The sequence below is a fragment of the Giraffa tippelskirchi genome, chromosome 2, assembly GCF_054371585.1.
Source record: "Giraffa tippelskirchi isolate mGirTip1 chromosome 2, T2T-mGirTip1v1.2.pri, whole genome shotgun sequence".
In the NCBI taxonomy this organism is placed as follows: domain Eukaryota; kingdom Metazoa; phylum Chordata; class Mammalia; order Artiodactyla; family Giraffidae; genus Giraffa; species Giraffa tippelskirchi.
In genome coordinates, this window is record NC_137276.1 from 233,294,116 (window position 1) to 233,309,179 (window position 15,064).

Here is a 15,064-nt window from a genome sequence, read left to right on the forward strand (position 1 = left end):
CCCAAAACTGACCCCCACAGGCCCAGGAGGAGGGCGGGCCTGCGCCACGCGTCCTGACAGAGCTGGCCAGGCCTGGGGGCTGCCTCCTCCCACGGGAGGGGCCGCGGGAGCTCTGACGGACAGTCTCCGTGGGGTGTCTGCTGGGACCTCAGTCACCTCTCAGTAACCTGCCATCTCATGAGACGTGCTCAGGGTCCGCTGAGGTCACCGTTCGCCACAAAGGGGCACAGTGCCCTTGCGGTGCTCTGTAGCCTGTGCCTCACTTGGTTTGTGGCCCTCGTTCTAACTGAGGCCAGAGACACAGCTTGCAGGTCACCTCAGCTCTGAACAACATCCCAGTCCACTTCCCTCCTCCCCTGGCTTTAAAGACAGTCTGTAGCGCCCCATGGAAGTACTATGATGCTGGGCACAGAGAATGCGCTCAGATCTGAGTTCACATCCCATCTTCGAGGCTTGCTGTGTACCCTGGGTTAAGTTACTCAACGTCTCTGAGCTTCACGTCCCTGTCCACACAGGGCTTACGAGATAATGTACACTAAAGGACTCACATCCCTGCTGTTCAAATTACAGTTTTCTTCGACCTGGGGCCTCACGCTTGAATGTTTGTTGGCTGAGTTAAGGGGCTGGGCTGGATGAAGCACAAGCTGGAATCAAGATTGCCGGGAGAAATATCAATAACCTCAGCTTTGCAGATGACACCACCCTTATGGCAGAAAGTGAAGAAGAACTAAAGAGCCTCTTGATGAAAGTGAAAGAGGAGAGTGAAAACGTTGGCTTAAAGCTCAACATTCAGAAAACTAAGATCACAGCATCTGGTCACATCACTTCATGGGAAATAGATGGGGAAACAATGGAAACAGTGGCTGACTTTATTTTGGGGGGCTCCAAAATCACTGCAGATGGTGACTGCAGCCGTGATATTAAAAGGCACCTTGGAAGGAAAGTTATGACCAACCTAGATAGCATATTAAAAAGCAGAGACATTACTTTGCCAACAAAGGTCCATCTAGTCAAAGCTATGGTTTTTCCAGTGGTTATGTATGGATGTGAGAGTTGGACCATAAAGAAAGCTAAGCGCTGAAGAATTGATGCTTTTGAACTGTGGTGTTGGAGAAGACTCTTGAGAGTCCCTTGGACTGCAAGGAGATCCAACCAGTCCATCCTAAAGGAGATCAGTCCTGAATATCCATTGGAAGGACTGATGTTGAAGCTGAAACTCCAATACTTTGGCCACCTGATGCGAACAGCTGACTCACTGGAAAAGACCCTGATGCGGGAAAGATGTAGGGCAGGAAGAGAAGGGGACGACAGAGGATGAGATGGTTGGATGGCATTACCCACTCGATAGACATGAGTTTGGGTAGACTCCGGGAGTTAGCGATGGACAGGGAGGCCTGGCGTGCTGCAGTCCATGGGGTCACAGAGAGTCGGACACGACTGAGCAACTGAACTGAACTGAGGAAGGATCATGGAGGGAAAGCCAACAGCCATTATTCCCTAGAAAAGGCAAAGCAGGGCATGCAGACAGACAGGGCTGGGGCAGTAGGGTGGGTCTCTGAACTGACATGGACGGATCTACAGCAATCCTCTGTATGCGCTTCCCAGGGGTGGCCCCGGGAAACAGGTCCGCGCGCTCAGACACCACGTGTGGAGTGACCCCCGGGGCCGACACGCCTTCATTCAGTCCTGACCACCCCTCTCTGCAGCAGGCAGGGAGGACTGTCAATACCCCACTTCACAGGGGAAGCAACGGGAAGTCAGGCCTTGGCCCACGCCGTGACCTGGTCGTGGCGGGACGGCCAGGACTTGAATCAGAGCTGCCTCCCAAGTCCCTGAGCCCGACTGCGCTCCTTCCCTGCAACTTCTCAGAGCTTCGGATGCCCTAATAAGGACTTGGAATCTCAGGGCTGAAAGTGCGTCTCTTCCCCAACCTCTCTAAGCACAGAATGCTGACTCAGGATGCTGGCACCGCCGGCCAGCGGGGTAAACAGGCCCCTGACTCACCGGAAACGGCGTCGGCCTCGGGCTTGCACCCCGACAGGCCCTCGGCGGGCACGGCTCCGCCCTCGGCGCCGACGCCGCGCCCGCGGGGCCCCATGGTGCTGGAGCGCCGCCGCTCATGGATCTCGTCTGAGATGGTCTCCAGGTTCCGCAGCGCCGTCTTGTACTCGCCTTTGGCCAGGGCCAGCTTGGCCTGCAGCTCGTCCACCGTCTTCTTCAGCTGCTGCTCGGGAGAAGCGGGGGGAGCAGTGAGCAAGGCCGCGCCCCCGCCGGCCGGGCTAGGCTTCCGAGTGACGGGGTCCCTCACCCCTCAGGACGCGGCCGGGGACCTGGTCTCCCTTGCACAGGCCTCCACGCACCAGGCAGGAGCGCAGCCAGCACCCCTCGGCCTCCAGTCCGGTGACAAGCCCGGCTCTACGCCCAGAAACGACCCGGGGGGCGGCCCCCCCACCGCAGAGAGGCAGCGGAGGGGGCCCAGGTCCACACGGTCCCCCCGCGCGCGCTCTGAGCCCGGAGCCATGGACCTCACGCCTGCGCTGCGTCGGAAGCCCCTGGCAGGCGTGTTAAAAGCCAGAGGGCTGGGCCCGCCCGCGGAGCCTCGGTTCGGTCGGTCTGGGGCGGCCCGGGAAGCCGGGGCTGTGCGGAGGACCACGGACCGAGGAGGCTTCGGACAGAGACGATGCAGAGAGCGGGCGGCAGAGAGCACGGAGGAAGCAGCCAAAGACTCGGGCAAGAACGTGTCCCCCGACCTGGCGGCCGTGGGGCCGTGTGAAGGCCCGCTACAGGGTGGGGGCTCGGAGGACAGACATTGCCAACTCATCCGCTTCAAAGCCAAAGGCCACACGTACCTCAAGCTGCAGGTAGTACTTCGCCTTGAGTTCAAAGTAAGGCCTGTGGGAGGCAGGAAGGAAACCCGTAAGGGTCCGGTCAGCAGTGACCCGCATACGCTCCACGGGGGTGTCCAGGGCAGCCACTGACCGCCCTCCAGCATTTACTCGGCTCTAACGGGGCCGTGAGGGGAGCAGGGAGAGATCGAGTTCCTGGGCCTGACCCACAACAGATGCGCACCCAGGGCAGAGGCGCCAGAAGGCCCGTCTCAAGACACAGGAGCCCCACGCGTGTGCACACGCATGCCGGGGCCCCATCCCTGCAGGCTGTTAAGGCCACACGGGGCGCCCGGCAGGGAGGGGGGCCCCACCTCCCCTCCTGGAAGGAACAGCAGAGAAGAAACTGCCTCAACGCACACCAGCTCCACCGAGCTCACTCGGGGAGGCAGCCACGGACCGCACTGGGCACAGTGGGCCTCTGCCAGGCCGGGGGCTCCTCAGGTCAGCCTCGGGGACCCCGCGAGGGACTAGAGGGGGCGGACGGCGCGCAGACCCCCCAGGTCACAAGCCAGGGAGAGCACGGGAGACGCCAGCACACCCTGGGCTCTGGGCCAGCCGGGGGGGACTCGCCCGCTCCGTTCAGGAGTCTGGCACATGAGGAGGTGAGCCCTTGACCCACTGCGAAACTTGGGGCTCTGTCTGTGGCTGAGCAATCGAGGCCATTCCAGGTCTCTGCTTGGAGGCCCAGCAATTGTGAGGGAGGCAGAGACTTTTCCCCAAGGTCATTGTCAGATGATAATACACAGAAGTGGTGAGAAGAGCTAGAGAAAAGCTCCATTGAAACCAGTCTTCACAACATTGTAAATCAACTAACAATAGTTCAAATAAATGTATATATATACACACACATTAAAAAAATTATTCCTTTGGGCCCATCTGTGTGTGCATGTAATTTGTGTCAGACGAATTGTGCTTTCAACGTGTTTTGTGGCCTGCCTTTATTGCATATAAATGTTATGAACATATTCATATACTAATGAAGACAGAACCTAGGTCATCATGATTTTAACTGCTACAAACTAGTCCGATGTGTGGAAGTGTCCCGGCTTATTTAACCAAAGACCCTACTGTTGGACAAGGTTAACTGTTCCTCGTCTTTAATACTGTAAGAAACTTTGGAAATAAACATTCTGTCACTGAAAAAAAAAAAAAAGGAACCCAGTCTTGCGCCGTTTCATCAGCTCTGGGTCTATGAAGCACGAGTATTATCTACAAACCTCACTCCCATTGTGCGGACAGGTAAACTGAGGGGACGGGCCTTGTCCACACTGTCAGCCACAGAGCCAAGGGCACACACCCCTGAGTTCCCCAAAGCGCAACCGCAGCCCAGGGCCCAGGTAACGCATTGCCCTTGAGATTCCTTCCTGGTTGGTCCCGCCTGGAGGAGCCCCACCTGGGGGGTGCAGAGAACGCAGAGGGAGCCGGGGCAGGGGCTCGGTGGGGCCACAGGGAAGGCTGAGACGGCGTGTGGGAGACCAGCCCAGCCCAGGGCCCGCGCGCCCGGCTCACTTGGACTTGTTGATGGCCCGCTTGAGCTTCTTCTCCAGCTGCCGCATGCGGCCCATTGCCGCGTTGTAGCGCGCCGCCGTCTCCTTGTGCACCAGCTCGCTCCTCGTCTTGGTCTGCTCCGCCTCCATGACCTGCGGACCACAGCAGAGGCGGCGGGGGTCAGCGCGGCCACACCCACAGTGGCCCCCTGCTGCAGGGTCACGTATTGCATTTTGTTTAAAAAAGATTAGGGATCTGGGGTTAACATGTACACGCTACTATATGTAAAGCACATCAACAACAAGGACCTCTGTATAGCACAGGGAACTCGGCCCAATATCCTGTAATAACCTATAGTAGAAAAGAATCTGAATATATATATTTGTGTATATATATATACAAACGTGTATATACATGTATACATATACAACTGAATCACTGTGCTGTATACTGGAAACTGACACGTTATAAATCAACTTCACTTCAATTTTTTTAAATAAAGAAAAATGTAAAAATTAAATGAGGAAATCAGTGGGGAGACTAAGATTAAACAAACTTGCAGAGAGAAGAGGGTCACCCTTCCCGACTCATCTATTCTGGAAAAGTCATTTCAGATAAGACTAAACAGCCCAACCGGCTGAGGCAATAGCAGGAAACGGACAGAACGTGAAGCACCCTCTGGGCCAGTGGGTGTCCACCTCCGCGGAGCGGCCCCTCCTCCTGGTCCTGCCCCAGGTCAGGAGCCGACGGGGGGGGGGCAGGAGACACCCGCAGGGACTCGGACACGAGGGCCCTGGGAGCCCTCCAGAGCCAGGCGTGTGCATCGGGACAGCAGGAGGAGGAGGACCTCAGCTGTCCGGCCCCTTCCCAAACATTCCGGACTAGCTGGTGGACGCAGAAGAATCCAGGATCCAGAAGGATTAAGCAGAAACAGATTCTGAGGCTCACAAAGATTTTTGTGGCCAGAAAATGCATCAGCATTCTTGGTGGGGGGGGACGTTTTCAAAATGAATTCAAAAACCAGCAGTCCAGGGCCCTCTATGGTGGCTCAAAGGCACATTCCTAGAAGCAGGGACAGTTGTCGGTTCTCTCCCCACTGACCTAGAAACGCATCAGAACAAGGCCGGCTGGGAGGAGAGATGACGCAGGAGAGAAAAAGCAGTTTGGACCACGGAAATGGCTTGCAAATTCCTTCCCACCTTCTACTTACAACTCACCCAAGTACGGGATGAACTAGAAAGGCAGTAGCGAGGTGGGGATAGAGGGCCAGCTTTTTATTTTACCCAAAGAGCAGCAGGGCCCTCGGGTCGCTGGTCCACCGTCGCAGACCCAGCAGGACGGTTTCAGGAGGACACCACCCAGGAGGCAGCCAGCGGTCCGTCACCCGCTCTGGGAAACAGCCACAGTCCGCCCAGGGTAGCTTCCTTATGCACTTAAAATTAGGTGTTTTTAAGAATCAGGAGAAACTCTGAAAGACTCTGACATGAGCAGAAAACATCTAGGCGTCCAGTCTACTGCCCCCTTCCAGGTTATCCCTGCCTTTCATTGTCTTGGCGCTATTTCATGACCCTACAAGTTGTGGGAAACTGAGTAATACAAATGATTCTTATCCCCAGAAATCAAGAGGAATTGTGTGGAGATGCATGTGCTTATTGCTTGCCCTGTAAATACGGACCAATTCGGTATCTGCCTGTAAATTCATCTTGGCACTCTTGAACTTAAGTATGAGTGTTTTTTTTTTTCTGAATTCTCTTTTCAAAGAGCTGTAACATCAAGTTAGTTCCATCCTTAATAATGAGTTAAATAAAATCTTTCATAAGAGAACACTGTATACTTATCAGAGTTAAAGCTTTACCTTCTCTAAAATACACACATATATATTTTTTAACAATGGGTTTAATGCTTGAGATACTTTTAAAAACAGAACAAAGTCAGAGCAGGGAAATAGGGAACTGGGACAAGCTTGCTAAAATGACCTCTCAATCAAGATCAAGGGGCTTGGGAAACCCTTCCGCTTGGCTTCTCACATCAAAGACGTCACAGAGACATGAGAGGCACGCAGAACCTCACCAGCTTCGTCACTTAGGGAAACAGCAGTAACTCTTCAGTCTAAAGCTGTAAGGATTTACTGCTGTAACCTTTATGAACAGGCAAAACCAAAGCATATCAGACATGAAGACATGCTGTGGTGATTGGTTCTACTACAAGAGGATTCAGTGCAGGGTTCACCTTTAAGGGCCTGTCTGAAAGCATTTTATGAGGATTTTTATTTGGAATAGTTTTTTGATATGGACTATTTTTAAAGTCTTCATTGAATTTGTACGATACCACTTCTGCTTCATGCTTTGGTTTCTGGCCGTGAGGCCTGTGTGATCTTAGCTCCCCATCTAGGGATGGATCCTGCACCCACTGCACTCGAAGTTGACGTCTTAAACACTAGACTGCCAGGGAAATCCCTGAAAGCGTTTTATTTATTTATTTTTTTAATTTATTTTAATTTATTTATTTGGCTGCGCTGGATCTTAGTTGCAGCATATGGGATCTTCATTGCAGCGTGCAGGAACTTTTAGTTTCAGCATGTGAGATCTAGTTCCCTGACCAGGAATCGAACCCAGGTCCCCTGCCTTGGGAGCTCGAAGTCTTAACCACTGGACCACCAGGGAAGTCCCCCGGGAAGTCCCCCTGAAAGCGTTTTAAAGAGAGACCTACAAAAGCTGTGAGCTGAGGCTACGGTACAGAGCATCCCCTGCAAGAAGCAGGGTTCTCACCAACTGCACGCACAGGCCCTCGTTTTTCCTTGGTCCCTACTCTGCAAAAAAGCTTTCTAAAGTTAAACCCTCAGAAGAATCCAAGCACTTGGCAACGTTGCCAGTGCAGATTGAGGCGGCAGCAAGCACGCTGCTCCCTGCCTCACCCGCACTGGCCACATCTACCACCCGCTGTCCCAACTCCGGGACCCCACATGCACACAAGCTCCTGCTGTCAGAGGAGAGCCCCTCACTGTGCTTCCTGCCTCCAGGGAGAAAGTCACCAAGCGGTTCACCTTGGTTACGTCTCCTCGGTAACTCAGAAGCCCCTAAAGCCTGGTATCGGGTGTGAACTGTGTGCCCAGGGGTGAGAAAACGGCAGATGGATGCTGGGAAGGTGGAGACCACGAAAGTGAAATGCAGAGGTCCCTGCAGGCCCTGAGGTGCCCAGACACACATGCAACCCAGACCCGAGGAGCCAGTGCCCAGACCTCCACGAAGACCAGGCTACTGGGCCTGGCCTCCGGGCCCCGCACCCAGCTCTGCACCGTGCTCTTCCGTTTACCGCCAACACATTCAACTCAGAGCCAAGCACACCGATGAAGCACGTCCTGTGTGCTCGGAGCAACTGGAGACCAAGCCCTGGACTGCCAGCCTCACGGTGCAGACACACAGAGGCACCGTGTCCCTCAGGCGGCTGAGATCCATGTTGTTGGGGCTACCTTGGATCGGGGTTGGGAGCAGGGAGGAGGCGGCAGCAGAGGCTGTGCTGAGGGGCTGGGTGCAGGGTGCCGGCGGGGCTCGGTGCAGGGTGCTGGTGGAAAGGCATGAGTGAGGAAGCCCTTAGGGGGGCTTGGCACAGCCAAGCATCCACTCTCCACGGGAAGCGTGCAGCTGCCCGCCTCCTTCCCAGGGCTGACAGGCTCCTGGAGAAACCACTGTCCAGCGCCAACAGCCCTGGCTCCCCACATCCCCCGAGGGGACTGTGCTCCTGGGCTGAGCCCTGGGTGTACCAACCTCTGTGGATTCTGATGACGAAGAAGTCAGCCTCCCTGGGATTCCCCCAAACCCACAGACACACACTCCTGCCCCCTACAGGCTGGTTCCTGATGCCCAACAACCGATCACCCGCCTCTGCCCACCGGGAGGGTCTGAGGCCCGAGGGGTCAGAAGAGCTGCAGCCCTGGGCCTGGCAGGCAGTGGGGAGCGAGTGGGACCTGGGGGGGCACGCCACGCAGCCGCCCCAGTGCTCGGGAGCCTGAGGAGCCAGAGGCCTCCTCCAGGGCCAGCAGGACAGGGAGAATGGGCGCCAAGCAGGGCCCCTCCCGGGAGCCACAGAGCAGCCCAGGCCCTCTGCTCACAGAGACACTGCCTGCCGGGATACCAACGGGCACCAAATGGGTGTGTCAGCTGGGCTTGGGGCCCTGCTTGCAGAACAATCTGAACTGGGCTCCTCACCTCACTGTCCATCTTGCCCAGCCCTCTCCACCCACGCACCCTCAACCCGAACATCCCAGAGCCAAGAGCAGGGACCCCGCTCCCAGGAAAGCAGGATCGTGGTCCGCTCAGCCCATTCAGGCTGCCTTCTGATTCTTCCTGCAGTCCTGGGCACGCGGGCCCGAGGAGGTGGCATCTCAGGGCCTTGGGGGACAGGTGGTACCTGCCCACCAGCACAGGAAAGCTGGCCTGATGGCTCACGTGCCTCCCAGGGCGCAGGGCACACCCCAGGCCTCTCCTCCCAGCAGCCGCTGCTTCCTAACAGTTCACCCCTCCCACCCCGACAAGCCACGTCCTCCTCCCCCTCCCTGGCCTCTCTGCACAGACATCAGGAGGGCCGACGGCTCCCTTCTGGAGGATGGAAACCTATCACCTCTGTCTCAGGGCTGCTTCTCAGCCAAACCAGGTGGAGGTGGGGGAGCAGGTGGCATCGGCTGCCTAAAGCCCAAGTGGGAGTGAAGGGACTGCGCACCCCCAGGGAGGCCCCTCAAGTCACTGCAGAGCTCAGCTGACCCCAGCGCTGAACACCGGACCGCCCCTCTGTCCCCACCTGGGGCCCTGCCCATGGCAGAGCAATACAGACCCCGGGGCTCCCACGGTGACCACAGCTGGGGCCATCATTCGACATCTGGAGGAACAGAAAGGACACGCAGAGGATCCTGGGGAAGGGGCTGCAGGGACCGCAGGGTCCCTGCACCATGCCTGGGGTGGGGGCCACCCAGCCCAAAGCAGGGCTACTTTCTCGAGATGGCCTGGACCCTGCTGAGCTCTGCATCCTTGTCTGGACTCTTCCATGGCACTTTCTTCAGCAGATGAGGTCCTTTCTGCTGAAGAAACAGGCTTCCTGGAGGACCCAGAAGTCAGCTGAGGCCGGGGTCATATTTTAGACCTTTCGCTTCGTCCACCAGCACTCAAGAAGCCCAGGTGTGCCAGGGCCCGGGAGGGCGGCTCACAGCAGAGCCACCCACGGGCGTTTCTGCCCCACCCGTCACGTCCACAGAGCGTGCCCCCTCCAGGCTGGGCTCCATGACATGGGGACACGGTCCCAGACAGCTCTGCCGTGCACTCTGCCTCTTCTTGGGGTCACGCTCCAACTCTCCTTCTGCCTCCTCGGGTCAAGGAGCAGCAATCTGAGCCCCATAAAACTGAGGAAGAAGCGAGGGAAGAGGGACAGGAGCCCCAAGGTGGAAATCCTGGCCCGTGACCCAGGAAGTCTGCTCATCTGCAGAGGTCGCCCCCACAACCAAGAAATTGTCAGTGGCCTCAGTGAGGGGACACGTCAGATGCCCCTCCCAGGGCCCTCAGGGGCCCCCCATGTCAGGAGGCCTGGGGCCGCCTTGGACAGCTCCCCAGGTTGCGCACTGCACAACCCCAAGGAGCTCCATTCCCAAAGACGGGTGTGAATGGTGTTCCCGGCCACGGGATGTGGAGGTCCTGGGGACACCTCTCCGGGACTTGCCATCACCATCTACTATGGCCCCGGGTCTTAACAAGTAGAAAGAGAAAAAGCAGAAATATGTGCTGTTATTTTTTTAAAGAACACATTAAGTGATTTCTGTAGTGATTCGTAACTAGCTGATATGGATCTTGGTTGGGGTGGATGGGAGGACGGGAAGAAAAGGCAGGCCTTCAGCAAAGTTCTTGGAAGGTGTTTTTCCATCCTTTATACTCTGCCAGGCTACTTGTAAATTTCCAAGATTCCCAACCTCCCCTGTGGGCGCTCCCCAGTGGACCCAGGAAAGCTGTACCGGCCTGGGTTTCACTGTCCAAGCCTTGTGTCCACCAGGAGGCAGGAGGCTCCAGGCCACACAAGCCCAGTCGGGAGTTGGGGCTTTAGTGGGGCGGCGGTGGAGTCAATGTGGATTCGACACCAAGTCCCAGCCCTTTGTGAGTCAGGCGTTCTATTTAGGGAAGCTCAAGGCCATCTTTAATTATCGTGTCCTCCAGGACCTGAGCCCACAGTGGCAGGTGACACTATTCTAGCCCTGCAGGCGGCCTCTCGGGGAGTCCAGATCAGGCCTACAGCCCCCACCCCTACGTCACACCCCACATCCAAGGCCTCAGTTGAAACTACTGAAGCCACCGCTGTCGCCTCAGCCAGCTCCCCAAGCAAACCAGCTGCAGGAGGGGGAGGAACACCAGACATCCCGCAGGACCCTTTGGAGCCTGGGCGAGTCAGGGAGAGGCGATGCGTCCAGCAACACCCATCACTGGTGATACTCAGCACTGTGGTCAGAGAGCAGGTCCTAGGAGCTGCTGAATGATGCCCCATGATGACCTCAAACCCAGAAGGCACAGCCAGTGAAGCCCACAGCCTGCAGAGCCCGCTTTCCACAGGCACATTGGTTCCCCAGACCGCACCCAGCCTGAGCACCCCTGGGGTTCAGGCCTCAGCCGCCACGGCCTGCCTCTCACTGAGGGCACACACGCCCCAAGGCCAGGCCTGGCAGGTCATCCAGATCGTCCACCCTGAGCTCCAGACCCGGCCAGACCCCGGGCACTCAGAGGGAGGAGACCCTGGAGAAGGACCAGGGGTCCCTTGGGGAAGCCCACACTGGTCAGGACTATCAAGGATGATCTGAACCAGAGGAACCTCAGATGACAGGGACGGGGCAGCTACGGCTGGCACCAGGGGGCTGCCACCGGGCAGGACGGCTTAGTTCCAGGCCCGCAGAGTCCTCCCCCGGAGATGACCACCTGTGGGCGTACAGCATGCCTGAGCACCTGTCTGCTCTGCTCAGGGAAAGCAGCGGGGAATCCGGGGGTCCGAGAGGCATGCGCACCCCGAGGGCGCAGGAACCCCAGGCGGGGGCAAGCCCAGCCCCTCCCCGCCGTACACCCACCCTGCCAGCCCACACGCAGGCGCAGTGCAGGCCCACACGCGTGTGCGTGCGCACAGGCGCGCCCCGCGGAGACCGTACCCTCTGGGTGGCGTGGTTCAGCATCTCCTGCCAGGCTGAGTCGAACTGCCTCTTGTCGTCCTCCAGCAGCCGCTGCTCGGCCAGGGAGATGGTCTCCTTGGCGGCGCGGAGCACCTCGGTGGCCCTCTGGAAGTCCTGGGTGGCTCGCTGAGCCTCCAGCTGCGCCTGCGCAGGAGAGAGCTCGTGAGACCGCGGACCCGGCCGGGGCCCGTTACAACCCCCGCCCCGGAAGGTGGGCGTCCCGAGGGTCTGCACGGGCGCGGTCCTTCTCTGCCTGTGCAGCAGGGGGACAGGCCGGGCACCCGCAGGTGCGTGCAGACGCCGGATGGGGCACATGGAGGATCTTCACAGCCTGGGACCCAACGGACCCAGATGCACCGGCCGGCTCTCCATCCGAGTTAGAGGCAGCACAGTGGCCCAGGTGTGGCAGGTGTGGCGGACCGTGGGCCTTCACAGAGATGCTCTCATTTGCCCAGCGGGCCAAGGGCAGTGTCCCCAACCCCGCCCCTGCCCAGACCCGTGGTTTAGTTCACAGCATGGGCGAGTCCAAAGAGCCCCAGAGACAACAGTCCAGCAGCAGCATTCTGGGAGGGAACCTTGGCTCCAGGAGGCCCAGGCTGACTCCCGAGCTCCTGCAGCTGTGACCAGACTCCAGCTGCTCGGAGTCCTGGCCCCATGGGGAAATGCTGCAGAACAGGCCCCCACTCACATCGCATGCACCCACACCAGCGACAGGGTGCAGGGAAGACCCTAATGGTCACAGCGCCGTCCGGGCTTTCAAGGACCCTCGAGTGGGAGAATCAACAGAAACAGCAGCCAAGCTCTGGGCCTTTCGAGAATGTAACACGTCATTAATCCAAATGAGTGTGAACACCCCGCACTTTTAAAGTCTTAACACAGAGAGAGAAAAGCGATCTCCTTAACCAACATCCGTGTTGCCTACATGATGAAATGACAGTATTTTGTACCTACTGGGTTAAAATATATTATTAAAACTAATTCCACCTGCTATTTTAAAGTTTTTTTTACTGGGACTAGAAAATTCTACATTACTTAGCTGATTCACAGTCTATTGCTCTTCGGCAATAGAAACATTCCCCTGGGAGGGGAGGCATCAGAAATTTGCAACAAATCCTTGTCACCACTCTGAGCAGGCTTGGCCCGGACTCCCTGCCAGAGGGCAGGCGAGCCGCTGCCCTGCGCTGGCCTGCCGCAGCACTACCCGCCCACCCCTGCTAACAGGACCCCTCGGCCAGTTGCATAAGGTGGGTGTCAACCCCGGGGCGGTCCCTGGGACCCAGGAGTTGGGGGGAAAAGAACCAGGCCCTCACCCATCCCGAGTCAGCCTCCTATGACTGAGAGCCAGTCTTTGGAAACCACGGGCTGTTTCCCATAGGCGGTTAAGAAGAGCAAACTCAGACTTGGAGTCCGTCAGCCCCCGGGTGAGCAACGAATGCGTTGGCCGACCCCTCGGGGCCATCACTGCGTGCTTCAGGTCACACCCGGCCTGGAGGCGCGGACCCAGGATGGCTTCTTAAAAGAGGATGATCCTGAACTGAGGCTGGGAGTGGGGATGATCTGAAAATTCAGGGTTGGGGGGGGTGCCTAGAGTAAGCAGAGAGAGGGAACAGAGCATCTCTAGGAGGCGTGACAAAGACCCTGATCAGGATTTTAAAAGGGAATCAAGGACGGAAGCCTTGGGGACTTCCCTGGGGGTTCAGTGACTGAGAATCCACCTCGCAAGGCAGGGAACACGGGCTCCGTCCTTGGTGGGGTACTTAAGATCCCACATGCCGCAGGAGAGCTAAGCCTGCGTGCCGCAAATACTGACCCCGGCGCCACAGGAAGACCCAGCATGGCCAAAATTGAAAACAAGAACTGAGGCCTTGAGCGAATGTCAGGCTAAGGCTTTAACCAGGGGACCTGCCTGCTGCGGCCCACTCCCGCCGTGCGGCCCCGGGCCCTCCCGGTGTGCCTCCAGGGGCCGGGGGCCACCCTCAAGAGCTGACAGACCCCCAAGAAGGCAGCACGGTCCGCTGCCAGCAGACTCACCGCTCCAGGCCCACGGTGCTCCTCCAGAGCGGGGACAGCCCTGGACCACCCGCCCTGGACCACCCGCCCAGACGTGTTGGAGGGCCCATGGCATCGAGGCGCAGCCCGACACCAGACCTCAGGCCGCCCTGCAGGCTGCACACCAGCGCCAGCAGACCATAATTAACCTCACGGGACGTTTTCTAAGAAGGGATTTGTATGTAGGGAAATTTTAGTTTAGGGCTTCCCTCATAGCTCAGCTGGTAAAGAATCCGCCTGCCATGCAGGAGACCCCAGTTCGATTCCTGGGTCGGGAAGATCCCCTGGAGAAGGGATACGCTACCCATGGAAGTATTCTTGGGCTTCCCTTGTGGCTCAGTTGTAAAGAATCCGCCTGTAATGTGGGAGACCTGGGTTGGACCCCTGGGTTGGGAAGATCCCCTGGAGAAGGGAAAGGCTACCCACTGCAGTATTCTGGCCTGGAGAATCCCATGAACTGTATAGTCCGTGGGGTCGCAAAGAGTTGGACACGACTGAGCAACTTTCACTTTCACTTTAGTATTTCAATTCAGCAACAATTAAGGATAAACTCTCTTCCCCCAGGTTGTCTTGCTTGAGTTATGAAACTTTTTTTTTTTCAAACAAACCAAAAAAAAATAAAGAAGATGTTCTCAAGGGGACCTTCTAAAATGTGATTGCTGTGACCTGGGTCCAGCCCATCACCACCCGCTGCCGTGTTTGCTGCCTTCCAAATAAGGGAACCAGATTCTACAAGGAAGGAAAAGAGGAAACCCACGTGAAGTGGCCCTGCAGAACACGAGCTCTGTCACGTCCCTGGGGAGTTTCCTCAAGGTTCCCTCCCCACCGTGGTACCAGAAATGGGCTTTCCTTGTCATATCGTGGGTCCTGCTACTATGATGGTCTGGTTGACATTTAACCCATAGAAGCCAAATGGCATCTTTCCATCACTTATCCCCTCATTCATTCATTCAAGTTAAGTGCTGGGCCTGTGTCCTGTATCTACTGTCTGTTCTCTGCATCCTTCTTGGAAATAAGAGCGCTCATGTCTCCAGATGAGGTGAGGTCCCAGCTAAGACCCTTCTTCCCAGCTCTCACTATAGTTACTGCCCCTGTTACTTGTAGCTAATGAGATATAAAAGGACATGGAGTGAGACTTCCAGGACTGTCTTTCCATCTGTGACATGAATACAATGGCTGGGGCTTCAACAGCCGTTTTGGATCATGAGGCAAGTCTCTTAAGAATGAAGAAACAGAAAATTAGGGCCCTGCCCTGCCTTTTCACACAACAGAGAACATGAAGTTTCATGTTTAAACCAGTGTCATTTGAGAGTTTTCTGTTAACATTCCACCAAAGTGAAAATGAAAGTGTTAATCGCTCGGCAATGTCCAGCTCTTTGCAACCCCATGGACTGTAGCCCGTCAGGCTGCTCTCTCCATGGGATCCTCCAGGCAAGAACACTGGAGTGGGTTG

The 15,064-nt window shown here is 56.8% G+C and overlaps 1 protein-coding gene across 4 annotated transcripts in view; it reads right to left on the reverse strand.

The window, feature by feature from the left end:
* Window positions 1–15,064, reverse strand: part of SH3BP5 (SH3 domain binding protein 5) — a 78,393-nt gene that overhangs the window by 1,983 nt on the left and 61,346 nt on the right. For all 4 annotated transcript variants that reach the window (XM_081573224.1, XM_081573225.1, XM_081573223.1 and 1 more), the window contains 4 exons: window positions 11,542–11,706; window positions 4,398–4,528; window positions 2,850–2,892; window positions 2,005–2,224 (listed from right to left, as the gene is read on the reverse strand). In XM_081573224.1, coding sequence (XP_081429350.1) covers window positions 2,005–2,224; window positions 2,850–2,892; window positions 4,398–4,528; window positions 11,542–11,706 — 559 coding nt within the window. The remainder of the gene's footprint in view (window positions 1–2,004; window positions 2,225–2,849; window positions 2,893–4,397; window positions 4,529–11,541; window positions 11,707–15,064) is intronic.